Below are 16,766 nucleotides of genomic sequence, written 5' to 3'. Positions count from 1 at the left end.
TAAAAAAAATCATGAAGAATATATTTTTAATAATATATATATATATTTTAAATATATTTTTCAGATTTTTTTAACATATAAAAAAGTCATTTTAACATATATTTTTACATATATTTGTAAATGCATTCCAAAAATGTAGATTTGTATTTTTAAAGACATACAGTATATTTGAAATGTATTTTTAAAAATATTATATACACATACATATATATACACATATATACACACACATATATATATAGAGATATATTTTGAAATATATTGAATATGGCCAAAATTATAGTATGTCAAATAAATGTCAATATATTTGGGAAGAATATTTTAAAAATATATTTCAAATATATTTTTTTTCCATGTGGGTACACCCTCTAGGCTAGATAGGTAAGGGGAATTTCGGGAATAAAAAAGGGTAGTTCAGAGAGGAAAGAGATCCCCTCCATTGATCTCACTCTCCTGACCTTAAGGTCATCAGGCCACACATGGATTATCAGATAAGTGGCCGTGCAAATCCTTGGGTGTGGTTCCAAATCCATCACAAAAAATCTAATTTGTAATGTATACTTTTGAAATTAAAAAAATAAACTTTATTAAATAAACACAAGAGGTCACATAGAACTCACTATTGATAAACAAAATGTAAAGAGATACAGTGAGTACACACATATGTACATGGAAGTGTCACAGCAATAAAAGTACTGGCTAAATATTGCATAAAAGCATTCTGAAATAGCAAGAACGGTAGGTCAGTGCACACCACAATGAGGCAAATACAGCAACCCAAATAAAGAGGTAGTGAGACGTGTCCTAATAGAAGAATTTTCCAGGGCATCACCGATGTTGAAAAATACATTTCTCTAGGTCAGGCAAGTGTGGGGGCCATTCAATGGTATCAATTCCTTCATCCTCCAGGAACTGTCTGCATACTCTCGCCACATGAGGCCAGACATTGTCGTGCACCAGGAGGAACCCAGGACCCACTGCACCAGGGTTTGACAATGGGTCGAAGGATTTCATCCAGATACCTAATGGCAGTCAGGGTGCCATTGTCTAGCCTGTAGAGGTCTGTGCATCCCTCCATGGATATGCCTCCCCACACCATCGCTGACTCACTACCAAAATGGTCATGCTGAACAATGTTACAGGCAACATAATGTTCTCCACGGCTTCTCCAGACCCTTTCACATCTGTCACATGTGCTCAGGGTGAACCTGCTCTCATCTGTGAAGCACCTGCCAATTCTGGTGTTCAATGGCAAATGCCAATCGAGCTCTATGGTGCCAGGCAGTGAGCACAGGGCCCACTAGAGGATGTCGGGCTCTCAGGCCACCCTCATGAAGTCTGTTTCTGATTGTTTGGTCAGAGAAATTCACATCAATGGCCTGCTGGAGGTAATTTTGTAGGGTTCTGGCAATGCTTATCCTGTTCCTCCTTGCACAAAGGAGCAGAGACCGGTCCTGGGACGGTATCCCAAAAAATGAGAGAAAAAAGCATGGGGTCCCCCTAGATTCCTACCAAACCCTTGATCACAGAACTGGCAGGGCAGGAAAGGGGGGGGGGGAGTTTACCAGGTCACATGCCCTCGGTGGCCTCGACAGTGTCCGCATGTAGATGGGGACAAGAGCCTCTTACCCACAACCCTGGTCCGGTGGTTGTGGGGGCCTGCAGGCAGGGGAGCATCATTAGCATTGGGGTACCACTTTAAATTAGGGGGCACCCTGATGCTGCCCCCCCCTTTGTGAATGAGTAAGGGGTACTTGTACCCCTACCCATTCACTAAAGGGTTACATTTAGTAAAAAATAAAGAGACCAGTCTTTTGAAAAAATCCTTTATTGAACAAAAAACAAAACAAAGTTTTTGACAACTTTAAAAAAAAAAAGGCTAAAAAATGGTTCCATTGTCTATAATGGCATCCAGCATTATCATACCAATGCCAGCTCACCAAAATAAAAAAAAACCCTGACACCCACTGCCCCATCAGCACCCGCTAAGCAAATGCCGCAATCTGACATTTGCAGGTCAGATGTAAACAATTGGGCAGAGCTAGTGGTGATGTCACTGCTAGCTCCATCCAATTGTGCTGTGATTGGCCAAAGCATTGCACTTGACCTGTGGTCAGGTGCATTGATTTGGCCAATCACAATGCACTGTGAAAGCGCAGTGTATTGTGGGGCACAGTGTGCAAACACGAATGGCTGATGTTTGAACATCCAGACAAGGGGCGCACTGACAACCCATGGGGCCCACGGGCAATAGGGGATCATGGGGTCCCTGTGTCCTTGCCCAAACCCAAAAAAGCCTATGAAAAATGTACCAGGGTGTCAGGGATCCCCTCGATCCCCGCCGCGTTGGTCCCGGCGCAGGCGCAGTATGCCGCCCGGCGCAGGGACTCGAGCACTGGGTCCGGGCCGGCCGCGGCGTTCGAGTTCGCGCATGCGCAGTAGAAGCCGCGGCCGCCCGCTGGGCACCAATGGCAGCGCAGGGCGGGATATTTAAACGACCCTGAGCTGTCATTCAGTGCCTTCTGGTCTTTCCTGCATCCTGTATCCTGTGAACCTGTACCCTGTAAGTTATTGACCCGGATTATACCTGACCTTGCTGTTTTCTCCTATTCTGACCCTTGCTTTGCCTGACCTCTCTCCTGAATGCCCCCTATTGGATTTGACCTGCTGTTGCTGACCTGGCGTGTGACCCGACCATTCTATGCCCGCTGCCTTGTACCTTGCCGCCCTCTCTGTTACCGACCCGGCCCGTCTGACCTTGCTCATCCATCCATCCATCCCGTGCAGTGGGGTCTTCTGACCTCCTCACATCAGACTCTTCCCCGTGGGAGCCCCTTGCGCATACTACTACCACTGACGGGCGCACCCAGTAGCCACGACCTGGTCTCAGGGAGCTCCAAGTCTATCCCCACCATCAGGGGCCCTGGTGAACAAGCACCCTGGGACTTAGACTCCGTGCGCTGGGGACGCCTATTCAGTGGAGTGCTAGTAGTACCGCCGGGCGGTCCCCTACACAGGGGCACCTCATGGGGCCCCCTACTGTGCCCGAGTTTCCAAATGATCAGTCCGCCCCTGATCCAGACCATCAATAGTCCACACTCCCCCTCTCTGAAAACACTATCAGCAAGTGACAGATCCTCTGTGTACCCACGATCTATAAACACTGCCCCTCTCCTGCTGTATAAACTGCCCCCTCTGTTGTTACATTCTGCTGGTAACAGGGAATTCCCCGCTGACAGCAGAGATGAGTCACTTGTTGTTAGGACGTTAGGATGGGTTCCAGCCCCTAACAATTGATGCAAAAATGACTGCAAAAAGGACCATTTATCCGTTTACATCTGTTTAGATCCACTTTTGTTTTTTTAACCACTTGCCCTCCAGAGGATTTACCCCCCTTCCTGACCAGGCCATTTTTTGCGATACGGCGCTGTGTTACAATTGCGTGGTCATGCAACGCTGCACCCAAACAAAATTTACATTCTTTTTTTCCCACAAATAGAGCTTTCTTTCGGTGGCATTTGATTGCCTGTGGCATTTGATGTGTGCTGTGTGTGTGCTTCACTGTAAGCACACTGCTTTGTATGGTTCTGCTATGCAGAGCCATACAAAGCAGGAGCTGATAGGGGAGAGATCTGTGTTGTCTATACACAGATCTCTTGTCCATCGGAGATAGTTGGCAATCACCGGGTGCCAGCTCGTAATCACTGGCCTGTACCCGGTAATTGACAGCCGAGGCCATGAATGGCAGTTCCCTACCCGGAACTGCAAAATCACGTATACATACATGATTTTGTGCACACCCGTGATGCCCTATAGCAGTATTTCTGCTATGCGGTGGTGCAGAAGCTGTTAGTGGAACAAAAATAGAGCTATGATCCTTTTAAAAAAGACAAATCTTAAGTGATGCGCATGTAAACAGTTGTAAGAGAATGACCATCCATTTAAATCCGTAAGTCCATAGACTTGCATTGCTGTCTGTTTTTCATCTGTCATGGATAAATGAAAATGGACAAACAGTCCTCCGCGTGAAAGGGCCTAAATGTAATAAACTCATCCACTTTCTGCTGACCATTTCTTGATCAAATAGTATCCAGTTTTTATTGATTATTTGATAATTTTTCTTGCAAGTCAAGTAGAATTCATGCAAGTTGTTGCATGGTAGGAATCTAGGAATCCCTGGTAGAATCCTTAGTCATATGTGAAGCTGGGGAACACAGTGACATCACTCAGAATGGTTTTACATTGTTAGTAGTCATCTCTATTGTCATTTTAAATCTTTCAGAATGCCAGGAGCCAGGACTTCCACAGGTTTAGAGAGCTCTTTCTAACAGGGATTCTTTAGTGACAGAATTTAAGTGGGGTTGAAAACAAATTTGAATTTGAAAAATGAAATCGAATTTGAAAGCAAATTTGATTTCGAAAACAAATATTAACCTATTGCTGAATATTGCTGATTTCCTTCAAAGACTGTGTGTATTAGTATTAGAATATAGCAGACTGCATGCAGACATTTTTACACCTCAGTACCAGTAGATCTTTGGTTTGAGAAGTACCACAGTCAATCTGTTTAATTACATTGAAATACCAGAATTCCCTAATGTTTATGGGCCCCACCATTGCTAGCAGAAAATGAAATACCGTCAGTAGCTCCCTGAAAATGGCATTCTTAACTTTTTTTTTGCATCGGTGCATGTCCCATAGGGCATTGCCCACCCTCTGTGCGCTATTTTTTGCCAATACCTTGGTTTTTAAATTTAACTATGAAGAAAATTGCTTTTACAGATACAGCTTCTATTGACCTTACTGGGAATTGTATTCAGCATCCAAACTTTTGATATGTTTGGCTGAACAGCATTATCCAGGGGAGGAATAGCACAGACACAGCAGGAATTAGCGCCTCCTGCTAGTCCCACTAGTACTAGTTCCTGCATCCTGCTGTGGACTCCACAGACTAAGAACCTAGCAGTCCTGCCTATTGACTTCCCGTAACCAGATGAAAAAGGGGAAATCCAGGAGTGCATGTGCAGTGATTGCACAGCAGGTGGTTGACAGCCCCAGCTAAGCTCTGCATGTTTCCCAATGAGACTGTGTAGAGGGTGGTGTGTCCACCATTCCCTCCACTCAGGTCTCAGATTACACTCAGCTCCTTGCTCTATGATGTGCAGTATGTGACATCAGATTTATGTCCCCTGCCTCCTATAAACTGATAAATGTTGTCTAAATTCTGTACTTTGAAGTGCTGTAGATTAGAAGGGAAAGCAGATAAATGGATACAGCTTATATAGGATTATTTGTTTATTTTCTGTGTATCAACTGAACTACAAATGAGAAAGCTTTTTTCATACTCATTCCCATTTGTGTGTGCTGACTGGGGTATCTGGTGACAGTTTCTGGTTCCTCTTTTCTAGTGGTAAATAATAATTTATCTCAAAATTTCTGGGCTCTATTGAAGGCTGCCTTCAAAGTTGTTTTACTGTAACCTCTATCTTTTGCAATATTTTATGGGTAATATATATATTTATTTATTTTCTTTTAAAAAGCACATTAATCGCTGGATGGAAGTTGAACCTTGATAACTTTGAAGTTGGACGAGTTAGCATGACATGTGAATATGTCTTCTCCCCTCCTTTCCCCTCTCCTATAGGTTGGAACATACATTCACATAAGATAGTAATATGGGAATCCCTTAATAGATTTATGTGGGGACAGCCAGAGGCATAGGACCCAATCTAGGATCCTAATGAGAGGCCTGCTCATACATCATAGGTGGGTATCTAAGAGTGGTAACAAGGATTGTCTATACAATGGGTGCTCCTGAGATTGCAAATTGAATAGACCTCTAAGAGAGGCTTACATTGATTATGACTGTTGCCTATTGGCGTTGTAATAGAAGGATAGAGACCAGCTTCTGCTGTGCCCTTTGTGGTCACCTTAAATTGGTGTTGAGTTGGCTACCTGGGGTTGGACAAAGCCAAGGATTTTAACTGACATATAAATAATATGCATTGACATAATATGTAAGTTGCATAATAGGTCATCTATGGTATTTGTATGTGATGTTATAATAGACCATAACAATGTGTTATGTTATGCTAGAATACTGTCTATACTTATCTCCTGAAGAAATCCAGAATTTCAGATCTGTAAGAAACATATGCAAATTTTTATGCCAACACGTTGGCCCTTAATAGCTGTATATGAAGCATATACTTATACATAGCCATTAAAGTGGAACTTAACTGTATCTGAGCACCAAAAACCAAAAATGCTATTTAATTCATTGTAATATTCAAAGCAAACTCTTTGGGCATCAACAGCGAGGCTCTTTCTTTCCATACATCATACATCAGCATCAGAGGTTGGTCATCAGCTCTGAGGAAAGGGATTTGTCCCCGAAACGCGTCAGACATTTGACCGCACTGACAGTGAGAACACCTTGCCCGCCATTGTGGCCATTGTCATTTTTCTATGCTTTTTAGATACATGCTTCGTCTGTGAGTATGTTTTATTATTTCATTCCTACAATAAACCTTGGATAATGAACTAGGTGTGTGCGCCACCTGTTTTCTCTCTATTCAAAGCAAACTCACCCATCTATCCATGTCTCTATACTTTATTTTCTTGAGAAACCACTTTGAAAACAGCCCCCTAGCGTTTCTAGCCACGGCCATCTTGAGTAAGAGCAAATGATTCATGTAGCATGTACTTCCAGGAATCCATCTGCCCTTAGGTTAGGCATACAGGCAGGAGGGTGTGCTTAGCTGAGATAACCACTCATCCCCTCCTCCGGATAAAAATGCATCCTGAGATGTATGACATCATTTTGGCCTGGGCCAGAAACCAGGAAGCAACTGAAGAAATGTAAAAAAACAAAGTTCAAAGTAAATCTACTATATACTTTCCTATCTATTTACTAGCGCTAACAGCATAAACCTAAAAATAGGTCATTTTGATTGACAGAGTTTAGTTCCGCTTTCACATGGTTCTACATAGTCTCTTTCTGTTTCTCTTTACAGATGATAACTGGGGTAAATACCTTAATATGGATGAATTGTTATATTGATATTTTCCTACCAGTGATTTTTTTTAGAATCTTGAGTACTTCTTTGTTCCTCAAGCTGTACACCAAGGGATTTAAAAGTGGAACCAAAACAGCATACAATAATGAGAGGAATTTGTCCAGCTCTTCAGAATGTTCAGACTCTGGTTTTAAGTACAAGCTGAGAACTGTCCCACAGAAGATGGATACGATGATGAGATGAGAGGAGCAGCTGGAGAAGGCTTTGAGTCTTCCTTCTAATGTATGAATCTTTAATATAGTGGATATTATCTTTATGTAGGAGGTCAAGATTAAGGCAAAAGGCACAATCCCCAAAACAACTATTTCTATAAATATTATAATGGTTATTGGACCGATTTTGCTGCAAGTCATCTTTAATATTGCCTTTAGATCACAAAAGAAATGGTTGACATTTAGGGTTTTACTAAAGGATAACTTTGATAATATAGAAGTGAAAATACATGAGTTTATAGAACTGACAAGCCAGGATGTAGCAGCCAACAGTGCATAAACCTTCCTATTCATAATGAGATGATACTGTAGAGGCAAACAGATGGCTACGTATCGGTCATAGGCCATAGATGCCAGTATGCAAAACTCTGTATCGACGCAAGCTGCAAACATGAACATTTGTGTGAAACAGGCTTGGAAGGATATCCGGTCATCACCAGTTATTAAGATGAATAATAGCTTAGGTAAAATAGCAGAGATGTAGATAATATCCTGAACTGACAGATTGCATAGGAAGAAATACATTGGAGTGTGCAGACTGGATACCATATATACAGATATCATAATCAATATGTTTGCAGTTACAGTCAACAGGTAGATGACCAATACCACAAACAATAAAACTGGGCCTAAAACAACATAGCTTGAAAATGCCAGCAGATGAAAATCGGTTTGATATGTAGTATAATTGGAACACATGTTCCTAGATAAAACATTAAAGTATCAGTTCATTTTAAAGTTGTTCATCTATTCACCATTTTATTGTATTACTGCTTTACTTTTTTTGCAAACATTATTAATCTACAGATCCCATGAATCTAATATTACCACTTGTGGCAGGGTGGCCGATCCTCCCTGGATCATGTACATGTACTGTATGTGATCTGTCATTTCTGGGTAGGAGGTGGCACAGCAAATAAAAAAGGTAAGCAGCAAATTTAAAAGGTTTAAAAAGTTATGCTATTTGAATAGGAACATGCAATAGATATAAAGTAGGCATGATACCAATTTGCTGAAAAAGTGGAAATATGCATATCACAATTCTGAAATATTTACTATTTCTGGTTTATTGACAAAATGCATCTACTAATCCATCTACGAATCCGGGCCTCAATCTCAACGAATAAAGGTGAACAGTATTCGGATGCTACAATAAGCTTTTATTTTGATGCATTGTTTTATATATATATATATATATATATATATATATATATATATATAAAATAGCCTTGAGGTACTCCTTAAATCTTTGAATTCATATAAGTAGCACTCATTATTATTTCTCATTTCTGTTCCATAAATATTTTAAAATGAATCACTTTTTAAAGTAAGTAGTTCAATCAGCAACTTAAATATACCGTCCCAAAGGTGACATATCCAGCAAAACTTTGCCATTGTGGCAGAATTCATGAATGAGGAAAGTTAAGGTAAGTGCCGGGTCATACCGGGTGTGAATTGCCATGCCATGTGAATTTCAAATCGCATGGCAAGTTGCACCCTGTTGTCTGCAATTAAAGCGTTCATAGCAGTGTGATTCCAACTTGGTCAGAGCCGCACCAATTTCTAAAGTAGTGCATGCACTACTTCAGGTGTGACTTGCATAGACATCTGTGTCTTGCGAGTCGCAGATGTCTTGCAAGTTGGAATGACATCTGACTTTGAAATTGTGCGACTTCACTGGAAGTTGGAATCGGTGTCATCAGGGAATAATGTGGTTTTTGGCACTCTTAAGAGTTCAATGGGGTTTAAATAGCTCCTCAGAGTTACAGATGGTAATTTCAGATATCCTGGACCTCCTCTTGAGTATTAACAAATAATCTCCATTAACCTCAATAACTGATATCACATTTTCAAACCCCCCCCCCCAGAAAGTGAAAAAAAAAAGTAAAATAAAAAAGTGACACTGCACAAATAATGATCAAATACACAAAAAAGGTCAAAAAAAGTAAACTATATGAAATACAGTAAACTCCCCTACATATGTGTAGCAATCGTGCACACAGAGATGGATGCAGTCATCCATTTTGCTCCAAACCCCTCCATCTTGTATCTCTCTCTCCCAAATCAGATTCCTCTGATATCCCCCCTCCCTCTCTGTTGAGTGACATGTGGTCTGGATGATGACAGAGATCACAGGCAGCAAGCTCAGCGGGAGAGCTCCTCGGCTATAAACCCCAATTAGCCTGGCCCCATGATGTCTGCGAGACTCTGCTTGGAAAAGGGATTGTAAAGCCATAAACCAAGCCCTCACTGAGTTTCAACGACATTCCAGGTAGTCGTAAACCAGACTTACATTTAAAAATCCACTTTTCCCCTATGATTACATATCTTGGACTATGAGAGACTTACCTAAAAACCAGGCATATATTCAGATCGGTCACTTTAATACAAGTCGTCTGATATATTACACCCCCTATCTGACATATACAGGAAGGCAGAAAATGATATCTCCTTAACCGTCACAACAGGTATGTCATATTTAATATGTAGACGTTCAGCAGAAGATTCTGCGTATTAAAATACTCGTGGATAGAATGTTACATGTATCCAGGGCAGAGGCGGACTGACAACTCATGGGTCCCCCTGGGCAATAGGGGATCATGGGGCCTCCTTGCCCAAACTCAAAAAAGCCTATGCAAAAGGTACCAGGGGCATCTCATGGGGCCCCCTACTGACCCCAGTGCCCGAGTTTCCAAATGGGCAGTCTGCCCCTGATCCAGGGTAAGTTATGAACCATGACATCAACTGTGAGGGTTTTTGGTCATAGTTTGGGTCTCCGCCTGCAACACTACCCCAAATGAGGCGATTGGTTCTCTGCTTCAAGGAGACACCCTGCTGAGTTCCTAGAAAAACCAAGCTAAGCTGAGTTGAAAAAAGTTGAAGATTCTCCCTTGTAACATCGGAACTAACTTTGGGAGATAAGGCATCCTTTTGGCTCTGAAACCTGATCTGCTTAAACCAAGGCTGATGGCAAGTACTTTATCCCTCTAAACTTCTTTCTGTTATCTCTTTGCTGTGGTAATGCTTTCCGTATATTTATATATATATATATATATATATATATATATATTGGCTACATCTTTTCTGTAAATATTTTTATTGCACCCTTTTGACCTTTTAGTAATAAATCTTAATTTCTGAAAGTGTTGAACTGTTTCTAAAGCTCTTTAATGCAAACTAAGAATCCCTGCCTCTGAAGAGAGCTACTGTGTGTGTTTTAAACTTTGGTATATCTCTGCCTGCGGTGACGCTTATGCAAACATCATAGTGTTATTGCTGATATTGCCGAGTTTCCTCTTTCTCTGTACAAAAAGGTGAGTGGCAGTGTGAAGGGTTAATTGCATAATTAACCTGACCCAGTAACAATCGCTCCCAGGCTGCAGATACACAGATTGTGGTCCATTAGCTGGGAAATCTTTGTGCAGAGTGGCTAGTCCTTCGGTCATGAGTTTGGTGAGAAGGGCTGGGGTCTGACGAAGCGATCGTCACAATATATACAGAGAAAAAACATTCTAATTAAACAAAAAAAGTAGATTTTTTTTCTAGAGAATTCAGTAATTTTGTAGCAAAATTAGTTTCTCAGAAATCACACTATTAATTCCTTTTTGAATACTTAAGCTCTTTTGGGTATGGCTCATACAGATAGTTTCATATACAGTATTTCTGTGTATACACTATCACACCAAAGAAGTGCAGGCACCTTTTTTTGGAGCCGCACCACAACCACATAGCATGGTTGTGCCTGTACCAGGTGATCTAGTGTGGGCAAACCACACTGCAATTGCGTTGCATTTAAGGTGCTGTTAACTTGTATTGATACCTGTAAAGGATCTCAAACACAGTGCGATTGCAATGCAGTGTGGAAAATGAGCAGGGATCGCTGCATCTTCTGCACTACATATGTATGAACCAGGCTTAAGGAGTCACTGACCTAGAACAAATGTGCAAGTCACTTCATGAGCTGCATACTACTTGTCAAGTTCTCTTTAGCATTGTTGCTTAAGTGCTTGTGTTTCCTTACATTAAACAGATTTGTAGAGCATACTAGTGCTGATATTAATAAATTGGCAACTTTTTCCTATTTATTTGTCTGATGATAATGTCAAGAGATAAGCATACATATACAGTATGGGGTTGATTTACTATTTGCAAATAGGCTATTCCTATTATAAGGGAATTTTTCTGTAGCTTAGTGAATAAGGTGAAGCTCTGCTGACTATATCCTTAAATAATGTACAATGAAAAATACTGTTCTTTTTTTTAAATTTTCCTTTTACGTGATTGAGTATTTTTTGCAAAGCGAAATTTGAAGCATTCACTAAGCAAAGGGAACAAAGAAAATGAACAAGCTATTCACCTTTGTTAAATCAATTCCTATGCATCTATACCTGTTTAGGTTTGGCTGGGATACTTTGCTATACTGGCACAAGCAAGATCACTTTAAACTGATTTAGCATCATCTTTAATAAATGTCATATCTTCAGGTACAGCAGAGAATGAGAAGGCAACATGAGTATTTTGTTTTTTTTGTGTGCTTTTTTTTTTTTAAACATAGGATGAGCAGATGGATGGATTAGAAAACAAACTTGTGCACAAGGCCAATTTCATCATAATTGGTCAATTCTGTTCAGTCCAGCAACCTGATCTACAAGCTATATTGTCACTCATTGCAAAGCTGAACAAACACTACATTACATTGCCTTTCATTGCCATGCAGATCTAACAAAATGCATTATATCTAATCTTTTTATGCATATAATCCTTACCCTGTATGCTTAGATATTGGCTTACTAAGTGATTTAACACATGCAACGAGGATACGAGTACTTGAATGTTCAATAAAAATCATGCTGGGATGCAAACATATCTGTAGGTTGATGAATGCTGTTTATATGTTTTAGGTGCCTGATGTCTCTTAGGGGAAAATTAGTGTCAACTGTAAAAAATTAACTACCTAGAGAAATCAGTATTCCTCTCAAGCATTTACAAACTAAACTACTATATATCATTAAAATAATGATAGCCTCACGCTGTATAATTGTCAAAAGTATTGTAACCTAAATTTAGATGATTTCTATACAGTAGCAGACATAGAATATAGATGGGACAGAAACAGCAATAATCCTCTTAATCCTTATCATACTTTCTGTGTTTATATTCAGACTCTCTTATTACTTTCCCACCAAGTCAGAGCCATTGTTCTTCAGGAATAAGGATAAGGAAGTTCAGTTTGAAATATTCAGCCTGAACTTTGGCTGTTCAGCATTCAGTGAATGGGCAAATTAAAGGAACCTCCAGCTGCACTTAGAGTCCAAGATGGTTTTAATTGTTGGTAAAAAAAAGTCATATAAAAACAGTCAATGAATTTCAGGGGCAACACCACTACTCCTTCATCAAGGTTCAACAAAAGACACAACTTGACTCCTTCCTGTATTTCGATGGTTTAAGCTACTGTTGAATGTCCATCAAGGAAAGCCTTACTGTGTGGGAGGTGCCTTATCAGAGCTATCAAGCTTGTTTGAAATTTTCCTTCCTCTGAGAACCCATGTAAGTCTAAAAGTTCCCAGAACTACTGCTACAGGGTGGTAGGGCTGCTCAAAATCACATATATATTTTGTATTTCTGGGTAGGGAGCACACCCTACCCACCATTGGCAGCTACAGCTGTCAATCACCGGGTACCGGCCGGAGGTTCCCCACCGGCACCCGGCGTTCGCCGAGGAACACTGACAGGGGAGAGGTCTGCATGTAAACAATACAGATCTCTCCTCTGTCAGCACTAGCATGCTGCTTTGTCCTGCTCTGCATAGCAGAGCAAGACAAAGCAGCATGCTTACATAGTAAAACAGCACACATCATATAATGTAAAACACACACAGCACACAGTTAACTCTTTGATCACCCCAGATGTTAACCTCTTCCTGCCCAGTGTCATTAGTACAGTGTCAGTGCTTTTTATTAGCATAGATCACTGTATTAGTGTGACTGGGGATGTCAGTGACAGTTAGTTCCTCTCAGTCTCAGAATGCCTGCTGCAGTCCCGCTATAAGTCGCTGATCAAAGCCATTACAAGTATATTAAAAAAAAATCCAGTATATATACCGCCATTTGTAGACGCTATAACTTTCACATAAACCGATTAATTTACATGTATTGGGATTTTTTTTTAGCAAAGATATGTAGTAGAATACATTTTGGCCTAAATTTATATGAAATTAGATGTTTTAAAATGTTTACTGAATATGTTTTATAGCAAACAAATTTAAATATTGGGTTTTTTCAAAATTGTCGTTTTTTTTTTAGTTTATAGTGCCAAAATAAAAAATGCAGAGGCAATCAAGTACTGCAGAAAGAAATATTTTTTTTTGGGGGGGGGGGGGGGAAGGACATAAATTTCATTACCATGCAATTGTCAGTTGAAGTAACTCAGTGCCGTATTGCAAAAAATGGCCTGGTTAGGAGGGGGAGGGTAAATCCTCTGGAGGGGAAAGTCTTTAAAGCGGACCCTAAAAAAATCTTGTATAAAGCTGTGGAAAATGCTGGCGCTGTTTTAAAGTCTACCGCTACCACTACTACTACCAGGGTCGTGGATAAGGGGGTACCACCAGTCCTCCTGTACGGGGCCCAGACCAGCAGGGGGGCCCAGGCAGCTGGGTGAATCGAATGTGGGCAGAGAGGGTGATCGGCACGTGGGGGTGCAATTACTGGAACCGATCCCCTGTATAGCTCTCTCTGCAGCAGCTGTAAGCTGGCTTCTTCTCCTCTCCCTCCCACTGGCTTTCAGCTGCTGCAGAGAGAGCCATACAGGGGATTGGTTCCAGTAATCGCGCTCCTGTCGCATCTTATCACCCTCCCTGTGCACCAAACGTTTCCCCATGCTGCTCAGCCACCCCCCCCCCCCCCCCCGTGTGCCCCCACCCACCGCAAAACTTCCAGCTATCCTCCCCTCTTTCCTACCAGCAGCTACAATAGGTTCCTTCAGGATGGAGAGTGGTTGAAGGGTCCGGTAAATATGTCACATTTTACCAGCCCCTTTCTTTGCTCGGTACAGACCACTCACTGTGTTCATTCATAACCGAAGCATTGTAAACTGTGTTTTTTTTTTTTTGGGGGGGGGGCGGGCTCTGTCAGGTTGGCTGTATGGGGTCTCGTGGTTTCTAACAGCAGCCCTGACTACTACTACCATCACTGCTACTTATAATGGTAAAAATGATCATTATTATTGCTTATTCTGCAGCAACTACAGCTAACATAAAAAAACAGACAATCTAATACATATTTTCTGGTATATCTTAATTAATGTTCTGTTATCAACATTTACCTGTATGTGACTAGTGTATGACCAGCTCATATTCACAATGAGTAAATGTATTACAGACATTCCTTGTGTCAAAGATTTACCTCTTTTCTTCATGCTACCTAAAAGAAAGTAAAAAAATAAAACTGAAGGTAACAAAGAAAATGGAACTGTTAAATGGTATGCTATCATGGAAACATTTCCTTTACGCGAAGAAATATGTCCAAGCATTACTTACTGTACAATAAACCCATGTATCCAGTCTTGGATGGTTACAGACACTTGTCCCAATACTATGCATTGTAGAGCTTTATTTAAAGCATTTTGAAAGTTCAAACTTTACTTTTGTGATTTGGATAGATTAAGGTTGGGTTAAAACCCTGTAAGTTTTTTTTCTTTGCTATATGGGTCACGTTGAAGTTTCAATTTATTTCCTGAACAGGAAGTGAGACAAATACTCTGTGAAATAAGAACAATCCCTTCTTGTCTAGGTGTCTTCCTTGGAATATTTTGTCCTGTTTCTTTGATAATTGAATAATTTTTGGATTTGGATTTCTGTTTACTTTGTCTCCAAAAAATGGATATTATATTTGTTATATATTTCATTGTGTACTAGATTGTGTGTGTCAAGAGTATACTGTGTCTGCTATACAGGGAGTAGGCTCAGGTATTAAATAACTGTTTGTCCCTTTAAGTCTCTCCCTCTGTTAGCACAATTTGTTCAATGCCTCTGGTCTGACTATTGTAATAAATGTCTAGATGAGTTCACTGCAATGTCCCTGATTTACTAAAACAAATTAGCAATAGAAGAGAATGATTGACCAGAAACTTGGATGGTTTTAATATACATGAAACTCTAGGAAAGTGTAAATTCAGAGTTCCCTGTGACATCACTGACTACAACTCTATATATGGTTGCGTGGCATTTGATATAAATATATGTGTTTTATGATTCCAAACGTCCAAACGAGAAATAATGCAAACGTTTTTTTCCTACCAACACCTGGGACAGACTGACAACTCATGGGGCCCCCAGGCAATAGGGGATCATGGAGTCCCTGTGTCCTTGCCCACACTCAAACCACACCCACAAAAACCTATGAAAGGTACCAGGGGCATCTCATGGGGCCCCCTGCTAACCCTGAGCCCGAGCACCCAAATGGTCAGTCAGCCCCTGCTTGTGGGTGGATCCACACCCAGGTGTGCTGACATGCTGATGTTCCAGTAAAAGTGTCTTCATTGAACCCTATCCGGGGATTTCCCCTCACATCCTGTTCTTGACACACATTTATAGACAGGAAGTAAGACGAAATGTTCCTTCATTTCCTGTACTTTCTGAAACTCATTAAATAGACAGAAAATAAAGAAGAACTCTTCAGGCACCCGAGTGCCTGAATAGTCATTCCGCCCCTGACCCACACTATGGGACTGTAGGCAGTATTCTTTATTCTATACAATAAAAGACCACAACTCTTATTGTTTTGGTGCTAACTTGGCCTTGGCTATTTTATCATTGGCTTATCACTTGGCTACAGGGCACTTTTACCCCCTTCCTGCCCAGGCCAATTTCCAGCTCTCAGCGCTGTCACACTTTGAATGACAATTGCGCGGTCATGCAATACTGTACCCATATTACATTTTTTTATCATTTTTTTGTGACAGATAGAGCTTTATTTTGGTGGTATTTAATCACCTCTGGGTTTTTTATTTTTTCTTAAACAAACCAAAAAACGCTTTTTTTTTTTCTTTTTTCTTAGTTTTTGTTGTAAAATTTTGTAAATAAGTGATTTTTCTCTTTCACTGATGTGCGCTAATGAGGCTGCAGTGATGGGCACTGATAGGCTGCACTGATGGACACTGATAGGTGGCACTGATGGGCACTGATGAGGAGGCACTGGTAGGTGGCACTGATGGGCATTGAGAGGCATCATTGATGGGCACTGAAAGGCAGCACTGACATATGGCACTGATGGGTGGCACTGATAGACGGCACTGATAGGTGTCACTGACTGGCACTGATAGGCAGCACTGACTGGCACTGTTAAGTGGCACTGATTGGCACTGTTAGGCGGCACTGACTGGCACTGATAGGAGGCACTGATGGGCACTAATAGGCGACACGGATGCACACTGATAGGCGGCACTGACTGGCACTGATAGGTGGCACTGACTGGCACTG

At 41.0% G+C, this 16,766-nt stretch overlaps 1 protein-coding gene across 1 annotated transcript; it reads right to left on the bottom strand.

The window, feature by feature from the left end:
* Positions 1–7,054: 7,054 nt before the first annotated feature.
* Positions 7,055–7,990, bottom strand: LOC149440385 (olfactory receptor 2T27-like). The gene has a single exon (XM_089658758.1). It carries the CDS (start codon positions 7,988–7,990, stop codon positions 7,055–7,057), a length of 936 nt encoding a protein of 311 aa, XP_089514884.1.
* Positions 7,991–16,766: the final 8,776 nt, after the last annotated feature.

This window comes from Staurois parvus, unplaced genomic scaffold (assembly GCF_062004578.1).
Source record: "Staurois parvus isolate SC_StPar_1 unplaced genomic scaffold, SC_StPar_1.0 ptg001090l, whole genome shotgun sequence".
Taxonomy (NCBI): domain Eukaryota; kingdom Metazoa; phylum Chordata; class Amphibia; order Anura; family Ranidae; genus Staurois; species Staurois parvus.
Note: the sequence above shows the minus strand (reverse complement) of the source record. Positions and strands in the feature narration are given on the sequence as shown.